At 36.3% G+C, this 19,426-nt stretch overlaps 1 protein-coding gene across 12 annotated transcripts in view; it reads left to right on the plus strand.

Moving 5' to 3' along the window:
* FBXL17 (F-box and leucine rich repeat protein 17) overlaps positions 1–19,426 on the plus strand; it is a 311,828-nt gene that overhangs the window by 89,211 nt on the left and 203,191 nt on the right. For all 12 annotated transcript variants that reach the window (XR_012621550.1, XR_012621549.1, XM_074811924.1 and 9 more), the window contains exons 5-6: positions 999–1,106; positions 12,279–12,409. Coding sequence is in view for 10 of the 12 variants with exons in the window: in XM_074811924.1 (XP_074668025.1) it covers positions 999–1,106; positions 12,279–12,409 (239 nt within the window). In the remaining 2 variants the exon portion in view is untranslated. The remainder of the gene's footprint in view (positions 1–998; positions 1,107–12,278; positions 12,410–19,426) is intronic.

Genomic DNA, 19,426 nt, shown 5'->3' on the forward strand with positions numbered 1-19,426 from the left:
TCAAAACTTGTTTTGCTTCTGACAAGCCTTGACATTCAGGATTTATGATTCCAGACATAGTGAGACATTCCTGATCAGTTTGGCTAGAAAATACAGGTTTTGTCCCAAAATCAATATAGTTTTGCATTACTGTCATTTGCACTGAGAATATATACTTCTTAGAAGAAAACCCAACACCTGTGTAAAGGCAGATACGCAGATGTCTTAAGTGTATGCATGTCAATATTTTATTCTTCAAAAGTTCATAAAATGTTGTCCTTTTGAATATTTAGTCTACCTACAAAGCATTACATTTATGCAATGGATTGTGTTTCAAGGTCATAAAATTTTATTAGACAAACTTAATTATAAAGAAAAAAATAATTGTAGACATAAATAAATCACAATAATAAATTTGGTAACATGTCCATTCAACTGGCAACTGACACAGTGATATGTTACCATGATACAAGTCTGTGGGAAATGCATGTAAGCTTATCTTTAAGTTAAAATCAACAATTGTTTTGTTTTAGTAAAAAAGCTTAGTAATGGAATATAAACTTCAGATATCAAACAATTCAAATTCTATGTGGAGTCTATGGGTATAGCATAACTCAGCAGGATGGCAATAACATAAATTTGGTAGTATTTTCATGTTTGCTTATAGTTTGTGAAAATAGTGGATAGAATAGTCTCTTGGGATGTTTGCAGATAAATCAGGTGACAAAAATATTAGAATTTGTGGTCATCTCTCTTCCATTTCTTCTCCTACTCCAAGAAGATGATCCCCATCTGCCAAAGGTGATCTTTTTCCTTCCTTTTCATACAAAAATATAGATGTGTGTGCATACCTGATGTTTTCTCTCAAACTCTTGAAATAAATAATAGTAGTGATTATAAAATGAGCATTAGTGATTATTAATGAGCAGCTTGCCAATGTTACAGAGGAAGTGGTTAGGCTGTATTAAGTATGTGTTCACATCACCTGTTCAACTATTGCCTGTGTATCTTTTCTGCAGGTGACAGATAAGTCAGTGAAAGCTTTTGCTGAACATTGTCCTGAACTGCAGTATGTTGGTTTTATGGGCTGCTCAGTTACATCAAAAGGAGTCATTCACCTCACCAATGTAAGTATCATAACTACTTTTAGCTAGTCATTAGTGTGTTTGACTATTGCCAAACTATATGTATCAGCCAGGATAAGTAATGGATGGAAACATGACAAGATAAATGAACTTCTTGTTATTTGAGCAGACACATTCAGATTTCCCTGTGTAAAAACACTGCAGCAAAAACATATTCAAGGGATGATACTTTTTCTCGGAAATAATAATACTGCTCAGTTCAAAAGTCTTTAAAATGCCTAGTTATACCAAATTCCACTGCAAACAAAACAGAATTCTGTAATTGGAAGTGCAGAATTCCTAGTGCAAGAGATTTAGACAGACCCCTTACTGCAACAGTATATCCCCCATGCACATACATTTTGTATATATCCATCTTTGTTTTTTAACAGATAGTGTGACAGATACATTTTATTTCCTTTCCTTTTTCTTTTATGTAAGAGGAGTGATGTGTGGGAGAACTAACTTGAGTGAACCTGCAGAAAATAATGGAAGGGTTCAATAAAATGAATTATTTGGATGAGGTGAACAAACAGCATATCAATTAAAATTCGTAACTTAAAGTAAATTCAGGGATTGTGCAAACATATGGTAGAACAGAGGAAAAATGTATCTGGAATAGATAAATTACTATTTCTATCTAAGAATTTGTAAAAAAATGCTCAAATGGGAAGGTGGGACTTACTATAACTTGTAGAGTTGACTGTAGAAATGGGTATTGAGTATGAAAAGTTCTGGTAAACATAAAAATGGTTAAAGACCTCTCGAAGTAGCAAGTGGAGAGAATGTTTTATGAAAACAGAATGTGCCTGAAGAAAATACAGGGTTTTTGATGCAGTTGTGCAGCTCTTTTGTTATACAGAACCATCCAGCATATCTGTAAAATATTTTTATCAGTTTAGAGCAGCCTAGTAGCTGAAGATGCAGAAGAATTTGAAAACATTTTGGAACACATGCCAAAACAAATAAGACAGAGAAATTAATTTGCATAGTGAAGTTATAGCGCCTCAAAGGATGCAATTTGGAAAGGACTCTAAATTGAAATGATGTGTAAAAGGGGCATATATCTGTGGAAGAGAGAAATAATCCAATAATTTACATGTCCTATGAAAACGGTGTATGTGTAACTGTAGGTTATATTTATATACACAACATAAATACAGGAAGTACATCATTTAGAAATCTGACATAGACAGGTTATGTAGTCCAAGGCTTTGTGGGAAATTCCCACACAGATCGCTTTTCAGTTGCATGCTTTGGTTGCTGTATTATTTTGGCCTAGATTTATTGAATATTTAAGGGGGGATGCCTTATCCTTCAACCAAGTGACTTTATTTGATTAAAGAAAAGTCAAGATTTTGGTTTTTCTTATTAACATTTAGTTCAGATTTTCATGTGGTTTAATAATAATAAATGTTTAGAAATCCTGATTTACATAGGAGTGACACTATTGTATGTAGTTCTTCAGAAAATATGTAGGAGGCTACTTTGTCACAAAGTTGGAAAAAGTCATATGGGACAAGCATTGATGCATGTGCTTTTTGTTGTGACTTGAGGCTTTGGGATTCCAGTTTCCTTCCCTCAAGCTGTAGCTATAGAAACTTTCTGTAGACTATTAATACTGCAAAGACAGTGTTATGGTAACACTGAACATTAGGGCTTGTTCAGCCTGGAAAAGAGAAGGCTCCAAGGAGACCATATTGTGGCCTTTCAATACTCAAAGGGGGCTTATAAGAAAAATGGGGACAGACTTTTTAATAGGGTCTGTAGCAGCAGGACAAGGAGTAATGGTTTTAAACTGAAAGAGGGTAGATCCAGACTAAATATAAAGAAGAAATTTTTTACGATGAGGATGGTGAAACACTGGAACAGGTTTCCCAGAGAGTTGGTGGATGCCCCATCTCTGGAAATATTCAAGGCCGGGCTGGACGGAGCTCTGAGCAACCTGATCTAGTTGACACTGTCCCTGCTCATTGCAGGACATTTAAAGGTCCCTTCCAACCCAGATTATTCTACAATTCTATGATATGATGTCTTCTGTAAGGTTTGCTAAATATTCTTTTGCATGAGTGACTTTCTGTGCATAATAACAAGGTATTCATTTACATTTATTACTACTTTAAGCTGAGGTATATATGCATGTAATGTAGGCAGGTGGGATGATGCCATTTATTGAGGGGAAAGAGTAAGAGGTTTTCCCAATCATACAGTGACTGGGAAATTGTATTGGAATTCAGGCTTCTTTACTCTGAAGCTATTGACAGGTGACATCTGCTGCAGTGACTTCACTAGTGTTTCCACCTGGCTCCTCTGGCAGGTGTTGCTTCCTTGCACAGAAGGCAATTTTAACGCACTCTGAATTGCACAGAAGCATCTGACGCAGACACGTGTTCCATTTCTAGAGTACTTTGGAGGAAATAAGCTCCAGCAGGGAGTTAAAATAAATATCTGGGGAGTAGTAACGTGATTTTTAACTGCTACGTCTGTCTTTTCCAGAATTCATCTGTTGATGACATGTTTTTTTTTTAACCATCATGTATGTCTTATGGTCAGTTTTGTGTAGAGTTCTTAACTAGTACTTCATAAGTGCTTAGTAATAATTCTGGTCCCATGTTTGTAGAGAATGTGGAATCTGTTCTTTGTTCTACATGACCCATGAGTGTGTCCTGCAAGGCTGTGCAGAGCTAGTTCCCTTCTGTCCTTCTGCTTCCTGTGTGCAAACTGGAGATAACAGCAGTGGCTTTTGTTGTAAAATTGCTTTGAGACTGATGGATGTATAAAAATTGAGTGGTTTGTTATTACTGTATTTTCCCACTAGTAATGTTAGCTCTCTTTAAAAATACTGGCACTTGAAAATTCTGAATCACAGTGCTGCTGAATTGTGCACGGCTTTTTTAATAGCTAGTTATGGGGTATGGTAGTGAAAATGTTACATATTTTAGAAAAAGAAGAAACCTTCAGGGTTTATTTTCGTTATTTTACTGTTGAACATGGTGACATTCAAAAAAATTTGCTTCTTGAGCAAAACCATGTTATCACACTGGTGCCTTTTTTCCTTGAAGCTTTATAAACTACAAAAAATGCACCTAAAGTAAATGATTATTGGGCTAGGTGAGAGGCACTGTATGTAGATACACAGGGCGAGAGAAAGGGAAAGAGGGAGTGTTGTGTATATGCAGTTCACAGATGGACTCCCAGCTGAAACCAGTGGTTTGTTCTGATGACCTAGAATGTTTTATTTTGCTTTGAGCTGTAATGTGTGAAAAAGTGTCACAAAAGATCTGAATGATCTATTCTATGACATCAGAAAAATTAGACCAACATTTATCAACTTTGTTTCCATGGAGGAGCAAAGAACATGTACTAGATATAGTGTTGTAGTTTTTATCTTCTGTTTTCAGTACATCCTCAACTATTTTTTCCTTGTTTTGTATTTTTTTCCTCACTTGTTTTAATATTTACTTATCTTTCCCTACATGATTTGTTTTTTCTTGTTTTCTCCCTTCCTTCCCTCCTCACATCCTTGTCTCTCAGGAGTTTATTGCTGGTTAGTTTTTACTTTTCACTCTCTTCTTCTCTTGTAAGCATGAAGATCTATGCAAATGTGCAAAGTATATATACGCTGAATAACCAGATGGATAATTTTTATTAGTGTGAATAAGAAACTCTATATGCTAGCTATGAAGTAGTGATTTTTTTAAATTTTATGTCTTTGGCCCCAGAAGTGTGGTATTGTCTTCCCCTCCTGTGGTAATTACCTCTGAGCAGTTTAATTGTTGCACTTCTAATACAATTTCAACAGCTGGCATCAGCAAATCTCGACATCTAGACATAGTTTTATTTCCAAGCCACTTCCTTGGCTGCTTCTTTTGAGTTCAGATACATATATATATATATATATATATGCAAGAGTAATTGCTTTGTAGCAGTATAACTGTGCTTCTACACCATGTATTTCTGACAGACTGTGTCTGGTAAAGTTATTATAGACATTTTCATCTAAGAACGTGTGAATTGTTGAACAACATCTTGATAGGAAGAAGTTCGAACTTACTCTTCTAATCACCAGTACATGAAATCAGTTTATCTAGGAACTATTTTTGGAGTCATACAATCTTTATTCTTTCTCTATCTCTTAATTGTTACCTGAGACTCATGTCCAATCTAACTCAGACATACCTGTGTCTGAGTTGGTGGCCAGTATGAAGTCAATAAAAATTCAGATTTATAGAGCAAATATTTTGGACTCATTCAGTGCAGGCACTATCAGTTTGACAGATATATAATTATAATCTATGTCAAGACTGATTTTGTAAGAGCCTTTTCTAAACTGAAGTATGGTAAGGTCTCTTTTTTTAGTAACTGGTTGGTTTGACACAAAGTGCTCTGCTTTATGGTCTTTTTAATGGTAATATTTCAGCATATGGTTTAATCTTAAAATCATCATGCTTCCTAACTAATAACATGATTGTTCTTCATTGACTAGGTCTAGAGAAAGCAGTTTTTTAATCAATTTATATAATGAACTATATTCCACCAGATGGCATATGATTTATTTGAATCTGCATTTAATAAGATGTCCTTTTAAATGTTAGTCTACCAATCCTAGGAAAAAGTAATTAAGTAAGGATTTCTGGACATAGTGATTCTGGGAGATTCTTCATGAGGATTGGCTTGATACGTTAAATGATGTGGTGCTATAGACTGTATAAGAGGGCCTTTTTACATCTTGTCAAAATAAAACAGACCATTTTGTTGAAGGAAGCAACTGTGTCTGTCCTAAGAGATTCTTTTCACCATTTTTAAGAATTTGATAGTTGTACTCCAGTTTCTCTCAAGTTGCAGTGAAATAAAAAAGTCATTGCAGAGAAGACTGCACAGTTGAAAGGATTTCAGTACTCTGTGGGTGTGTGAAACTGTAAAAAAAAAAAAAAAAACAGGTTCATTAGAGGTGCTTGAGAGTAACACAAAGGGAGACCAAATTATGACTCAGTGATAATGTAATTTAACAGTGACTTTTAGAATTTATAATAAGTCTTGTAACATGGGTACTATATGTGCTGTTTATATGGGTGGCAAATAGCTCCTTTAAAATGGGTCTTAATGTTAGAAAGGAGGGCAATATATTTATTTTGTAGCATAACTTGTAAAAGTATGCATGCAATTAATCAAAAGGCAAATTGTTATCAGTCATCTTGAAAGGACTATCTGCTTGAATTCAAATGTCATTCACTTTCCTATTGCGTTTTGCTGTGGTACATTACAAAACAAAGGAATCTATTGAATAAATTTGTTTCCTTAACATTTTTTCAACTCCCTTTTCTTCTCAGGCATGTTCTTTTACAGATACCTACACTCTTCAAAACAAACTTTTTCTGTTTTGTTTTTTGTAAGTGATGCAAATTAAACCTCTGTTCTTACAGCACAGGTTTTGAACATGTATTTCTTACTTAAGCAATGGGAGCTCAATGTTCTGCAGTACTTAACTCTAAGAAATTAAAATTTCTGAACGTACAGAACATTAAATCAGGCTATGGAAAAATAGTCTCCTCTGCAACTGTTCAATCATTTTCCAATTCTTTAAACCATGTATGATTAATGTTTCAGGAACACAGTATATCTCAATAATATAGTTCAGTTACTTCAGCTCTTAAGTAAAAATTAATGTATGTGAGTTTTAAAAAATAGTTTATAGATTCTATTGATATAATAATAGTAAGAATGTGATTTACAATTTGTTCCTGTTGCTATTTTTTATTTCCTGTGATCATACATTCGCTTTGAGGGGCTTAAATAGGAGAGGGACTATTCCCTGAAGGCATGCATACACAGAGAGTGTCAAGAATATTAAGCTTAATTAGCAAAAGATGTGAATTTAAAGCTCATTAAGTCCTTATAAGCACTTCTCTTCAGAAATAATCTGGCTTTAGTTCTGAAGAGGATTGATTTTATGTGAATTGTTCAGCAGTGATTTGACAGTGTTAGTTAGGTTTACAGTTGGACCCGATCTTAAAGGTCTTTTCCAACCTAAATGATCCTATGATTCTATTCTATTCTAAGATTTTAAGAAAGCATATCTCTGCAGGAATTGTGGAAGTGTGAGGGGAACAAAGAAAAATAAAAAAGAATTGCATACTCATTATATTAGTAGTCCACTACAATAACAGCTAAATATTCACAGGAGTTGATACACACGCACACACACACACACAGAGAAAAATTAGCTGTGATCCCAATGTTAATAGTATTTATCATCCAAAGTATATGACATTTATCCTAAACTTGAACAGTCTCAAATCAGGCATATTTTTTCTCTTTTTTTTTTTTTTTTGGTTATGATAGTTTTCAATGCTCTAGCTTCTTGATTAGCATTACGCATATTTTAATATTACAAGTTCTAGTAATCAAGAAAGAAGTCTTGTGAACTCCATAACACTCAGGCACACAAATAGTATAATAATCTCTGCATCTTTAGATATATCAACCTCCATAAAATTTCACTTAAAACAACCAACAGAAGTATTGAACAAAAGTGATTTTACCATAATTTAAAATATTTGAGATCCAAAAGTAGTAGGTAGCTTCTTAAATACAGTAGTTTAATTTTTAATTTTAATATCTTTTTTAAAAGAGCTGATGGTCTGTTTTTCAAACTTCCTTTGTCCAAAACCATTTTGTGATCTAAGTGGTTCTTTTGCATCTTTCACAGTGGAACAACTCCCTTTCAGTACCTTTTAACAGGAAAACTCCTCACAAAGCCTTTACATACTGTGCTATGAATTCTCTGTCTGTTAGTGGGACTGAGAGGAAGGGACCAACATCCTGTTCCCTTCTAATCTGTTTATCTCACTAGACTCCCTCTGAAATTTAAATACTATTCTTATACAGTTTTAACACTGAGTCAGTATTCAGTAATTTTAGCAAGGTTGTGTATATATGTAGCACACAAAATGAGTTTAACTGTTCTTGCTTTCTCTTAATTATTTTCTATTTCATATTTTTAAATCCTCTGTCTACTATTTGCATTGTCTGTTTTATTGTCACATTTAATATTCCTTTTTCAGTTAAAATATTTTGTCTGCTGGAGCTCAGTTCAAAGTTTAAATTCTGCTCATGCTGAGCATTTTTTGTAGAGCTATAAAATTAAGAGTTGAAGAAAAGTGTTGAATATCTGTTGAAGACGAATTGTTGCATGAAGAAAATTGCTTTAGATTAAAAAAAAAAAAAAAAAGGAAAAACTTTATTCCTGGTGCCCTAAGATTGAGTATTTTTCATAGAATATCCTTTTCTGTGGAAAAATGCTAATTAAAGGTATGCTATTTTAATCTCAAGATTTATGCATGCACTGAAGTTTCAAACATCCCAACTGTCCAATTGTCTGCTTCAGAGAAGTTTAGGTTTTTTATATCACACTACTTTTAGATGTGAGGGTTATAGGTAGAATATAAAACATACGTAATTTTTCTTACAATTTTTTTTGTGATATTAGTGATTAATAAAGAATTCAGCATTGTAACATTAACCCCTTACCATTACTTTTTCAGGTAAGATATAAAATAAGACATTGTAATTAAAATATCCATCCCATTTTTGAAATGAAAAATTACTACATACACATTTATAGCAATTCTCTGACCAGTAGTAAGATGTTGATTTAAATAGGCCAAGGGATATTCATTTCACCTATATTGTTCAGATTGGTACAAAATCATGTCAGAAGGTCCAGTACTTAGGGGAATATGTATCCAGTTCTGCAGCTCTTGAAAGTCATTCACTCATGTGAAACGGCAATAGTGAGATTGTATGGATCAAATTATACTGGAGGAGTTTGTATCGATGTGAAGTAGTCTATTCAAAGTTCTATGTCAGTAAGGTTTTCTGGATCAAGTACTTTGTGCCTGATAAAAAGAATTAACCTACCAAGTAGGTGAGGTGTCAGGTGAATGAATGTGACAGAAAAAAAGACAAGTGATGGCTGGGTTTCTGTATATTGAATATAATGGTAGATGATTATTAGTATGAAGGAAAGAAAAAATGAGGGAATGATCATTCTTCTGTGACGGTAAAGGATAAAATCTACGTTGGAAACCGTATTTATTTGGTCAATAGGAATACTAGGAATTCAGTTTAGTTTTCGAGTCTACCCATGCAATGCAAAAGTCTTTCTTCTTGGGAAATCACAAATTCTTTCTGCTGCATTCATCATTGCTTCAATGAGGTAGTTACTCTACTGTTACCTCTTACCTAATTTGAACCCATGTTAGTTACATACTTTTCAAAGAAGAACTGACCTCCATGCATTAATTTATCTTTAGCATAAGTTCATGTTTTTTACTGTGTACGTAATATTAATAACTAAAGAAACATTGGTATTGTCACCTGGTCATAAGAAAAATGTTGCGAAAAAAAGCATAATTTTAGTTAAGAATTCTGTGGGTTTTAATGGGAAGATTTTCTACTTGTCTTTGAGGTCTCCTGGTAAATATTTGTTTACTGTGATAGAATATATGCGTTGTTGAATGTCCAGTAGGTTTATTTCTTATGATATGGGCATTGGCCATGTTATTACAAACATAGTATAAAGGCTGAAGTTATCTAATATGAATAGCTGTATGGAGGTGAAGAAAATACAAGTTGCTCTAAGCTTCCCCTTCTTCTGGTAATTTATACAGAAAAAATGAGGGATTGGTTGTGAGGTTTTTTTGAGTGCATAGAAGGAAGTCTTTTAAACTTCCTGCTAGAGCAGTATATATGAAATGCAGACAGACAGAGCTTGTAAAATCTGTCCATTTTACCAACACTATATCAATCATTATGTGCTTTTCTCCCTGATAGATAAATAAGATTATCAGAAATTCAACAGGATTACAACAAGCACCTCCACAATACACATGTGGTAGTATTCAAATAATAGGAATATTATTGTTCTACTTCCTGCAGACATACCATGCGGTTGTTTCTCACAGGTCAGGTTCCTTAATTTTATCAATTATAGAATATCAGGTTGGAAGGGACCTCAAGGATCATTTGGTGCAACCCTTCTAGTAGAAGCACAGTCTAGACAAGATGACCTAGCAGCCTGTCCAGCTGAATCTTAAAAGTGTCCAGTGTTGGGGAATCCACCAATTCCCTGGGGAGATTATTCTGGTGGCTGATTGTTCTCATTGTGAAAAATTTTCCTTTTGTGTTGTGGTGGTTTAGTCCCTGCCGGGGTCTGAGACCACGTGGCCGCTGCCCCTCCCCCACAAGGGAGTGAAATACAAACCTTGGGGCTGAGATAAGGAGAGGTTTAATACAACAGTGCAACAGCAACACAACAAACAGCAACAATAACAATAACAGTAATAACAATGAACAGAGCAAGGTATGTTCTTATACAGCAGCGAGAGGACCGATTGCACAAACCCACGCGCTCACCGATTCTTCCCGAGCTATCGGCACCCGGAGGTGACATCAGCGTGGTATATGAATAACCCGGCTAGAGCTTCCCCCCACTGCTGGGGAAACTTAACCCTATCCTGGCTAAACCAGGACAGTGTCCAGTTGGAATCTCCCCATGAATAACTTGTACCCATTACCCCTTGTCTTTTCCATGTGACTCCTTGTAAAAAGGGACCCTCCATCTTCTTTGTAGCCACCCTTTAAATACTGGAACATGGTGACAAGGTCTCCTCAAATCCTTCTCTTCTCAAGGCTGAACAAAACCCCAGTTCTCTAAGCCTTTCCTCATATGGCAGGCATCCCAGTCCTTTGATCATCTTTGTGGCCCTCTTCTGGACCCTCTCCAGCCTGTCCACATCTTTTTTGTATAGTGGCAACCAAAACTGAACACAGTATTCCAGGTGGGGCCTGACAAGTGCTGAGTAGAGTGGATAATACTTCTTTATCTCTGCTGGAGATGCCCTTGTTAATGCAACCAAGCATTCTGTTGGCTTTTTTTGCTGCTGCAGCACACAGTTCACTCATATTGAGCTTGTCCATCTGGACCCCCAGGTCCCTTTCCACAGATGTGCTTCCCAGCCAGGTAGATCCCAGCCTGTGCTGCACAAATTTTATGTTTGTTCTGCAAAATTTTTGGAAGCTGTATGTGGTTTACCTTCAGCTTTAGTCTGGAGTGTTAAAGCCGCTGGAACAGAATACCAGAACAGTTTCTGTGGAAGACTACCTCATTTGAAGTCCTCTTTTTTACCTTTTATTAACTTTTCTCTTTTTTTAATCTTTTTTTTTTTCTTAAATACATTGACTTAATTAACTACTGAAGTGGACTGATTATATGATCTCAGTTGTATGCCTTTACTTAACCAAATCGTTAGTGATTTAAATCACTGAATAGGATTATTTTTTCTCTCTTAAGGGAAGGTAAATTTAATTAAAGTGTCAGTATTACCTAATGCAATTATTCTTCCAGAGTATAACTGAGATTATTTCAGACATCTTAAAAAGCAAATAGCACTTGGAGGTTATTACTAAACTGATTTGTTGTTTAAGGATACTGCAGAAATCTGTAAAAATTTTCTTCTTTGAATCCATAGCTCATAAAACTAGTATAAGAGGGTTTTGTTTGCTTTTGAAGGACATTATAGTGATTAACAAGAGTAATAAATCAGATTAATCAGTGCATTAAATCTTAATTATATTGTTCCGTGACTCCAACTTTTGTTCAGAATATCCAAGTTATTATTGATGGCTGTGCAGATGAGATTGCAGTATAAATACTGTATTTTCCAGGGAGATTGTAATATTTACTTAGTTGGAAAGCCTTAGACTCTGGAGTCTTTAATCACTTGCATTTGAATCTAAACACAAATGTGCTGTTTCACCTTCCTTCAATGCCCTATTTTTCTTATATTAAATGAGTTGCTATGCTATCTTGGTATTATACACTCCATGTAGTTAAAAGGAGGAAGGGCTAGGCCCCTACTGTAGATGTACTGGACCATGACTGAGAATGTCTTGATTTCATGGTATAACTGAGTGCCTGAATTCCAAATTTGCTAAAGTTGGATTTGATTAATATCTCTGGTATGTTTCCTTTTTGTGAAAAATGCAGTAATCTCACCTTTCTTGATTAGCTTGCACATATTTTACATGATTCCCAAAAGTTTAACGTTTTTAATAAGTTATGTATGTGAACGAATTTCAAACTATTTCTTCCTATCATATTTATCTCCATAGCTAAGAAATCTTTCCAGTTTGGATCTACGTCATATCACAGAACTGGACAATGAAACCGTGATGGAAATAGTAAAGAGATGCAAAAACCTTAATTCCCTTAATCTGTGTCTGAACTGGATCATTAATGACAGGTAACTTCATTATAGCATCTAAAACCAGTATAAAGCAAATTTAACTAGTGGTAATAGTGGAGAGTAATTCCTCATGGATCAGGCGTTCAAGAAGATCAGTAAAAGCAAGCACTGTTTTCTGAGTGTTTATCTTCTTGTTTTGGGTAAATCATCTAGACATATTTCACAGAGTGTTTGTATATTTCTGTGGCAGAAAAAAATTTAGTTATAACTGGATGACAGTACTAATCTGTTTCCTGTAGATTTCATGAGAATGTACTCTTTTTTGATTGAAATGTACAATTGCAATCATGACTCCTTCAGCAGGTAGTCAGGATTTAAACAGATTTATATACATACAAACAAGGAAGCATATTTTTGGCTACATCAGGAAAAATAAACTGCTTGTGGGTTACGTAGTGGGATTCCTTTTGTTTTAGAAAGCAAGAAGTCTTTCATTTTTTGGCAAAGAGACTCTTCAGAATGAGACTGAAAGAATAACTGGATTATTACCTTAGGCTTTTCCTTTCGACCAGAATACCTCCTATCCTGCTGTTTTCTGTCCTTTTGATCAAGTAATTTATTTTAACATTAAGTAAATGAGCATAGATGATGTATAGTTATATTGCAGATCAGATGAAAAATGAAAAATATTGAGAATTTTAGAAGTGGAGGTTTCCTTTTAAAATGAGAAAATTGAGCAAAGCCACTACCTCAAGGTGCACAGGAAAGAACATTTTGAATTACCTTTAACAGATTAGTTTATTATAACTGGTGCTTTAAACAAAAGGAAAGAAACAGTTTGAACAGAGAAGGGTTCTAGAACAGTTTCATATAAACCAGAACAATGTGTTTTAGCAATTGTACTTCTTTCCTGTGGTTACAGATTTTTTTTCTAACATACTCTCTTTCAAGGTTTTCTGAAGTCTTTAAGAATGTACTAAAGTATATATGAGCTTAGACTTTGGTGAAATTATAATGTTCTAAAAATACTAAAATTGGAATGTGTTGAATAGGAAGTACCACTGAACTTCTACTGTAACTCCTTTCAGCCTTTAAAACTATTGCTTTGGTTTTGTAGGTTTAGGTCAGACCCTTAATGTAACTTCACTGGTTTTGAAAGCATTTAGTTGCCTCAGATATTTCTGTTTGAGGGCTTTATTTTCATATGCAGAATAAGGCTACTGTAATGGAAAAATTGAGAATAAAAAATACTAACAAGAAAAATGTAAATTTAAAAGACAGGCACTTTTCAGGCTTTAATTAAAGTACTTAGAAATGGTATATGTTTCTGTTTGAACTTTATGGTAAGACAGGCAGCTAAGTATGATCCAAACTGATGTCAAACTTCTCTTGAAATTACTAGAATTGCTAGAGTAAGAAATGTATCTTTTAATTATGTGCGTATGTCTCTAAAACTTCATATTAAATAGAGTTAGTATTTGAAGCTTAAGAAGAAAAGGGAACCCTTTCTAGCACAGACAGATAGCCTGCTGTTGTATGTAAACTTTTAGATTTGGAGCTTTGACTTTGTCTTTGTAGTTCTTTGCATTTTATGCATTTTATGCATTTGGAACTGATACCTAAACCTTGACTACAGATTTAAGTTTAGCTATTTAAATTAGCTTCTACCTAACAGGAAACAAAGAGAGGATTTAGAAAATAAGATGCCTTTGTTAAATCTTATTCATAGGCAGTCATTTGGCAATTTCAAGTATTTTTCCTATTTTACTAGTGAGATGAAGCTCCAAGTACTAGTCTTAACTGAATAAGAAGCTCTACTCCTCCTAAATGCCGTATTAAGAATTGCTGAAAATTATATAAAAGGAATGTGATGCAGCCACTGGACTTTAATCAATGTAGGCACTAGTTCAACAGAGCATATATTGTGAGCATATTCACTTTGAGGATATGAGTGATTCTTCACAAGTTCACAGGACTGTTCAGGTTCTTACCTTGGGTAAAAACCCAAGTTAGTTTAAATTAACTAAGTATATTAATGATTTAAGGCAAGCTGAGTTTTATTTTTTTGTTTTTTATCTGATGCCATTTGATGACTCCTAGTTAGAGGGGATGTCAGAGGAGATTCTGTACCTTGATACCTATGAGTGAATCTTTTGTTTCCAACATATATGAGATAGCAGCAGTATAATGTTTTACCTGACTCTTGGTTTTAAAATAGAGAGATCAATTCCATCACCTCACCCCCCACTCCCTGTTATCAAATCTGTTTACCTGTGAGATCCAACTATGTAGGGCTTGTATTTCAGATTTTTTTCAAACTTAACAAAACACCTTTTTGTCCTCTCTAGACTGACTGAGGGTTGGGTTTTTTTTTTTTTTCTTTAAAGCCTTGGAAAACTTTTCCTCTATTCCTTTGTGCAGAATCAATGGTGAAAGAAAACTTGAAAGTTCTCAAAAATACATATAATTTAAAGATGTATCTGTGAATTATTTCTTAAAGATAGTTGATTATTTGGGGGTTTTACAGCAGAAGTAAATCACTGGTTTTAAAACTTTATTTTAGATTTCTTTATTGTTTCCACAAATCCACAAAAATACTTTCCATAAGCAAGGCTGTGGTCTCAGAACATTTATAGTGCTCTCTTGCTTCTGACAGAGTGTGAGATCTAATCCTGTGATCATTACATTTCTTGCTAAGTAACTGAAAGGAACTGAAACTTCCAAGGTGCAAGATCTCTGCATAGCAGACACTTGCTAAGATTTTTGGTGCTGTGATTTTTTTGCACATGCAAGAATTAACAAGAACTATTATTTCTCTGTTTTCATAGAATCACAGAATGGTTTGGGTTGGAAGGGACCTTAAAGATCATCCTACGGGTAGGGACACCTTCCACTCGATAAGATTGCTCAAAGCACCATCCAGCCTGACCTTGAACACTTCCAGGGAGGGGACATCCACAACTTCTGTATGTTAGATAATGCTGTGACAGCTCAGAAATCAAGTATAGTGATAACGGGGTTGAGAGTATTTGGGTTAGGTTAAGGGCCAATAAAGCGAATCTTGCTGTGGGAGTCTGCTATAGACCTCCCAACCAAAGCAGTGAGGTGGATGAAGCTTTCTATAAACAGTTGGGGGAAATCTCGTGGTCACTTGCCATTGTTCTTGTGGGGGACTTCAGTGAGCGTAAAGCTGTGGATATTGTCTACCTGGATTTTCAAAAAGCATTCGACACAGTTCCCCGTACAATTCTCATAGAAAAACTGGCTGCCCATGACCTGGATGAGCAAATGGTCTGCTGGGTCAAGCACTGGCTGGATGGACGGTCCCAGAGAGTGGTGGTCAATGGAGCTAAATCCAGCTGGCAGCCGGTCACAAGTGGTGTTCCTCAGGGCTCGGTGTTGGGACCATTTCTGTTCAACATCTTTATTGATGATCTTGATAAGGACATAGAGTGCATTATCAGTAAGATCACAGATGGCACCAAGTTAAGCAGGAGTGTCGATCTGCATGAGGATTGGGAGGCACTACAGAGGGACTTGGATAGATTGGATTGGTGGGCCAACGTTAACAGGATGAGCTTCAACAAGGCCAAGTGCCAGGTCCTGCACTTGGGCCACAACAACCCCGTGCATCGCTACAGGCTTGGGGAGGTGTGGCTGGAGAGCTGTCTGGAAGAGAAGGATCTGGGGGTTCTCATTGATGAGCAGCTGAACATGAGCCAGCAGTGTGCCCAGGTGGTCAAGAAAGCCAACGGCATCCTGGCTTGGATTAGAAATAGTGTGACCAGCAGAAGTAGGGAGGTGATAGTCCCCCTGTACTCTGCACTGGTGAGGCCACACCTGGAGTATTGTGTCCAGTTTTGGGCACCTCAGTGTATGAGAGAGATCGAGGTGCTGGAGCAAGTGCAGAGGAGGGCAACGAAGCTGGTGAAGGGCCTGGAGAACAAATCCTATGAGGAGCGATTGAAGGAGCTGGGACTGTTTAGTTTGAGGAGGAGAAGGCTCAGGGGAGACCTCATCACTCTCTACACCTACCTGAAAGGACATTGTAGAGAGGTTGGTGCTGGTCTCTTCTCACAGGTAATTAGTGACAGAACAAGGGGGAATGGCTTTAAACTCCAACAGGGGAGGTTCAGACTGGACATTAGGAAAAAATTTTTCACAGAAAAGTGGTCAGAGAGTGGAATAGGCTGCCCAGGGAGGTGGTGGAGTCACCATCCCTGGATGTGTTTAAGGGTCGTTTAGATGAGATGCTGGGGGATATGGTGTAGGGGAGAACTTTGTAGAGTAGGGCTGATGGTTGGGCTTGATGATCCCAAGGGTTTTTTCCAACATGAATAATTCTGTGATTCTGTGATTTTCTGGGCAAACTGTTTCAGTGCCTCACCACCCTCACAGTAAAGAATTTCTTTGTTATAGCTAATCTAAATCTACCCTCTTTCAGTTTAAAACTGTTGCCCCTCATCCTATCACTACACTTCCTGATAAAGAGTCCCTCCCCATCTTTCCTGTAGGCCCACTTTAGTAGTGGAAGGCTGCTATAAGGACTCCCTGGAGCTTTCTCTTCTCTAGGCTGAACAATCCCAGTGCTCTCAGCCTGTCCTTATAAAGGAGGTGATCCAGCCCCCTGGTCATCTTTGTGGCCCTCTGAACCCACTTGAGTAGGTCTATGTCCTTCTTATGTTGGGGGCCCCAGAGCTGGATACAGTACTCCAGGGGGAGTCTCATGAGAGCAGAGTTGAGGGGGAGGATCACCTCCCTTGTCCTGATGGCCACACTTTTCTTGATGCATCCCAGGATACAGTTGGCTTTCTGGGTTGTGAGCACACATTGCTGCCTCATAGTCAGTTTTCCATCCAGTAGTACACCCAGGTCCTTCTCTGCAGGGCTGCTCTCAGTCACTCATTATCCAGCCTGTATTTGTGCATGGGATTGCCTCAAAAGGTAATTGCCTCAATTTTTATTTTATTAAAGCTATTTCTGTTTTTGAAAGTGTGCATCTAAAAGGGCAGTAAAAAAAAATATATTTTTACCTAAGGCAAAAAATATATTCAGTATGTTCAGTTGAGATACTATTGACATTAGTTTTAAAATGAAAGAAAAATAGGTCTCTTATGACTTGTAAAATGTCTTTAAAAGTTGAGAGTTAAGCAAGATCAAAAAAAAAAAGACCTATTAATCTAACACAACAATTTCTTCTGTAAGTATTAACAACTCCCTCAAAAGCTTCATATTCTGTTTATCATGGTGGTTAAATACATTATAGAAACAGTCCTAGTACTTCTTTCAAATATGAACAAAACCAAACTTGCAAATTCTTGTAGTATGCATCATGAGTATATTATCTCAGGTCTTTGCAGTTGCAAAGGAGTAAAAGTAAGTTCTTATCACTTTGTTGTTTTAATGGTCACTGCCTTTGTTCATATGAATTTCAATTGATACAATAAAAATAGTGATATCTAGAAATAAATCTCATGTGAGATTCAGGAAAATGTAGTATGATGTACGGGCAGAGTTTTCAGTATTGTGTAAATTTTCTTTGTTTGAGGAACATCTGGTATGTTTTATATCCATAAATGATCAAGGAACAAACAGCAGTTAATCTGGTATTTTTTTGTGAATCTTATCACTGTGGACTTTGAGTTGCAATTCACTTCAACTTCTGTATTACATAGTTCACCTAGTGGTAGACAATTAAAAGCTGTTCAGTGACTGTGAAGTCGAGTATTTCTGCTTGCTTAAGTCTTTGTTCTTGCTAAAATACTCCCTTAGTAATATCTGTATAGAGGATGTTTGCCAGCCCATATTGTATCTATGGTTCTTCTAACAAACATCATGGTGCAGGGCATAATGCAGATAAGGTCAGGAGCTTTATCTAGAGCTACAGTGAGATTTTTGGGGGCACTGCCAGTCATCTGGGATAAGGTTCCACCTAGTTAACAAAATTAATGATTGGTTTTGCAGTCACAGGACAATAATTTCCCAACCATTTGAGAACTTTGGTTCTTCCTCTGCTGGTGGTACCAAGCGTTACTGTAATGATGTTTCAAGAGTGCTGTATTTTTTCACATAATTTATCACACAGTGATTGTAGGTGACTTTGTTAGCAGGTGCTGAGATTTACAGAGCATCTGGAGGTTGCTGAGAGTAAGCTATGGTTGTGGTTTGGAGGCAGGTATCCAGTATCTGCATGGCACAGTAAAACAGCAAATAATGTTGGTTGATGACCTTGTAGTGGTATCTCTTACTGCCATCAGAATTCTGATTAGTGATGTGGGGGAAGAAAAGCATTATGTGCACCTTCCTGAGCTTTCAGCGCAGATGGGAAACCTGGATTTGGTCTAATTATACCAGTTCTGAGAAAACTGCTGTTCTTCTGTAGTGCTTTCATGAAACATCACTGTGGATAAACCAGAGTAAATAGTGTAATGGGACAGTCACTGTACTGTAATGATTAAGACTTGGTGAGGATGCTGGTTGGAGTCCAAGATGGAGGAACTTGGTAATACAGACTTTTGACAAGGGTAGCAGTCAGGAAGTCAAAATATGGAACAAATGCAGAGGAAACATGGTAGATGGTTGGAAGCCAGACCATAAGCCTGAAAATGAAGAGAAAGGGGCATTTTCTCCTTTGAAGAGGCTCCATCTTTTTTCTGCTAGGTCACTAATACAGCATCATTTTCTTAGGATTGGGTATATCGTATTTGTTGTCGTAAAGCATGTGGGGATTTCTACATTGTTATTTGGCAGAGTGAATTGTTAACATGGTCTTCCATATGCTAGAGGAGCGTTTAAAAAATTTGTTTTGACTGCCTACCATGAACTCATGTGAACCAATGTAATAAGCCTTGGGAGCATCTGTGTTGTGGGTAGAGGACACAATGCTGAAGATAGTCTCAGCAGGTGATTAGCTCACTGTGTTTAGTCCCAGAGCTGCTGGTGTATGTGAATGACTCAATATTTCACTAGCAAGCATGAGCATCAAAATGGTAGCACAGTTCTTAAAGTAGATTTCCTATAAAATGCAGGATTAATGAATGCTAGAATTATTTTCAAGAAAAAAATAAAAGTAAT

Source organism: Strix aluco, chromosome Z, assembly GCF_031877795.1.
Source record: "Strix aluco isolate bStrAlu1 chromosome Z, bStrAlu1.hap1, whole genome shotgun sequence".
NCBI classification, from domain to species: Eukaryota; Metazoa; Chordata; class Aves; order Strigiformes; family Strigidae; genus Strix; species Strix aluco.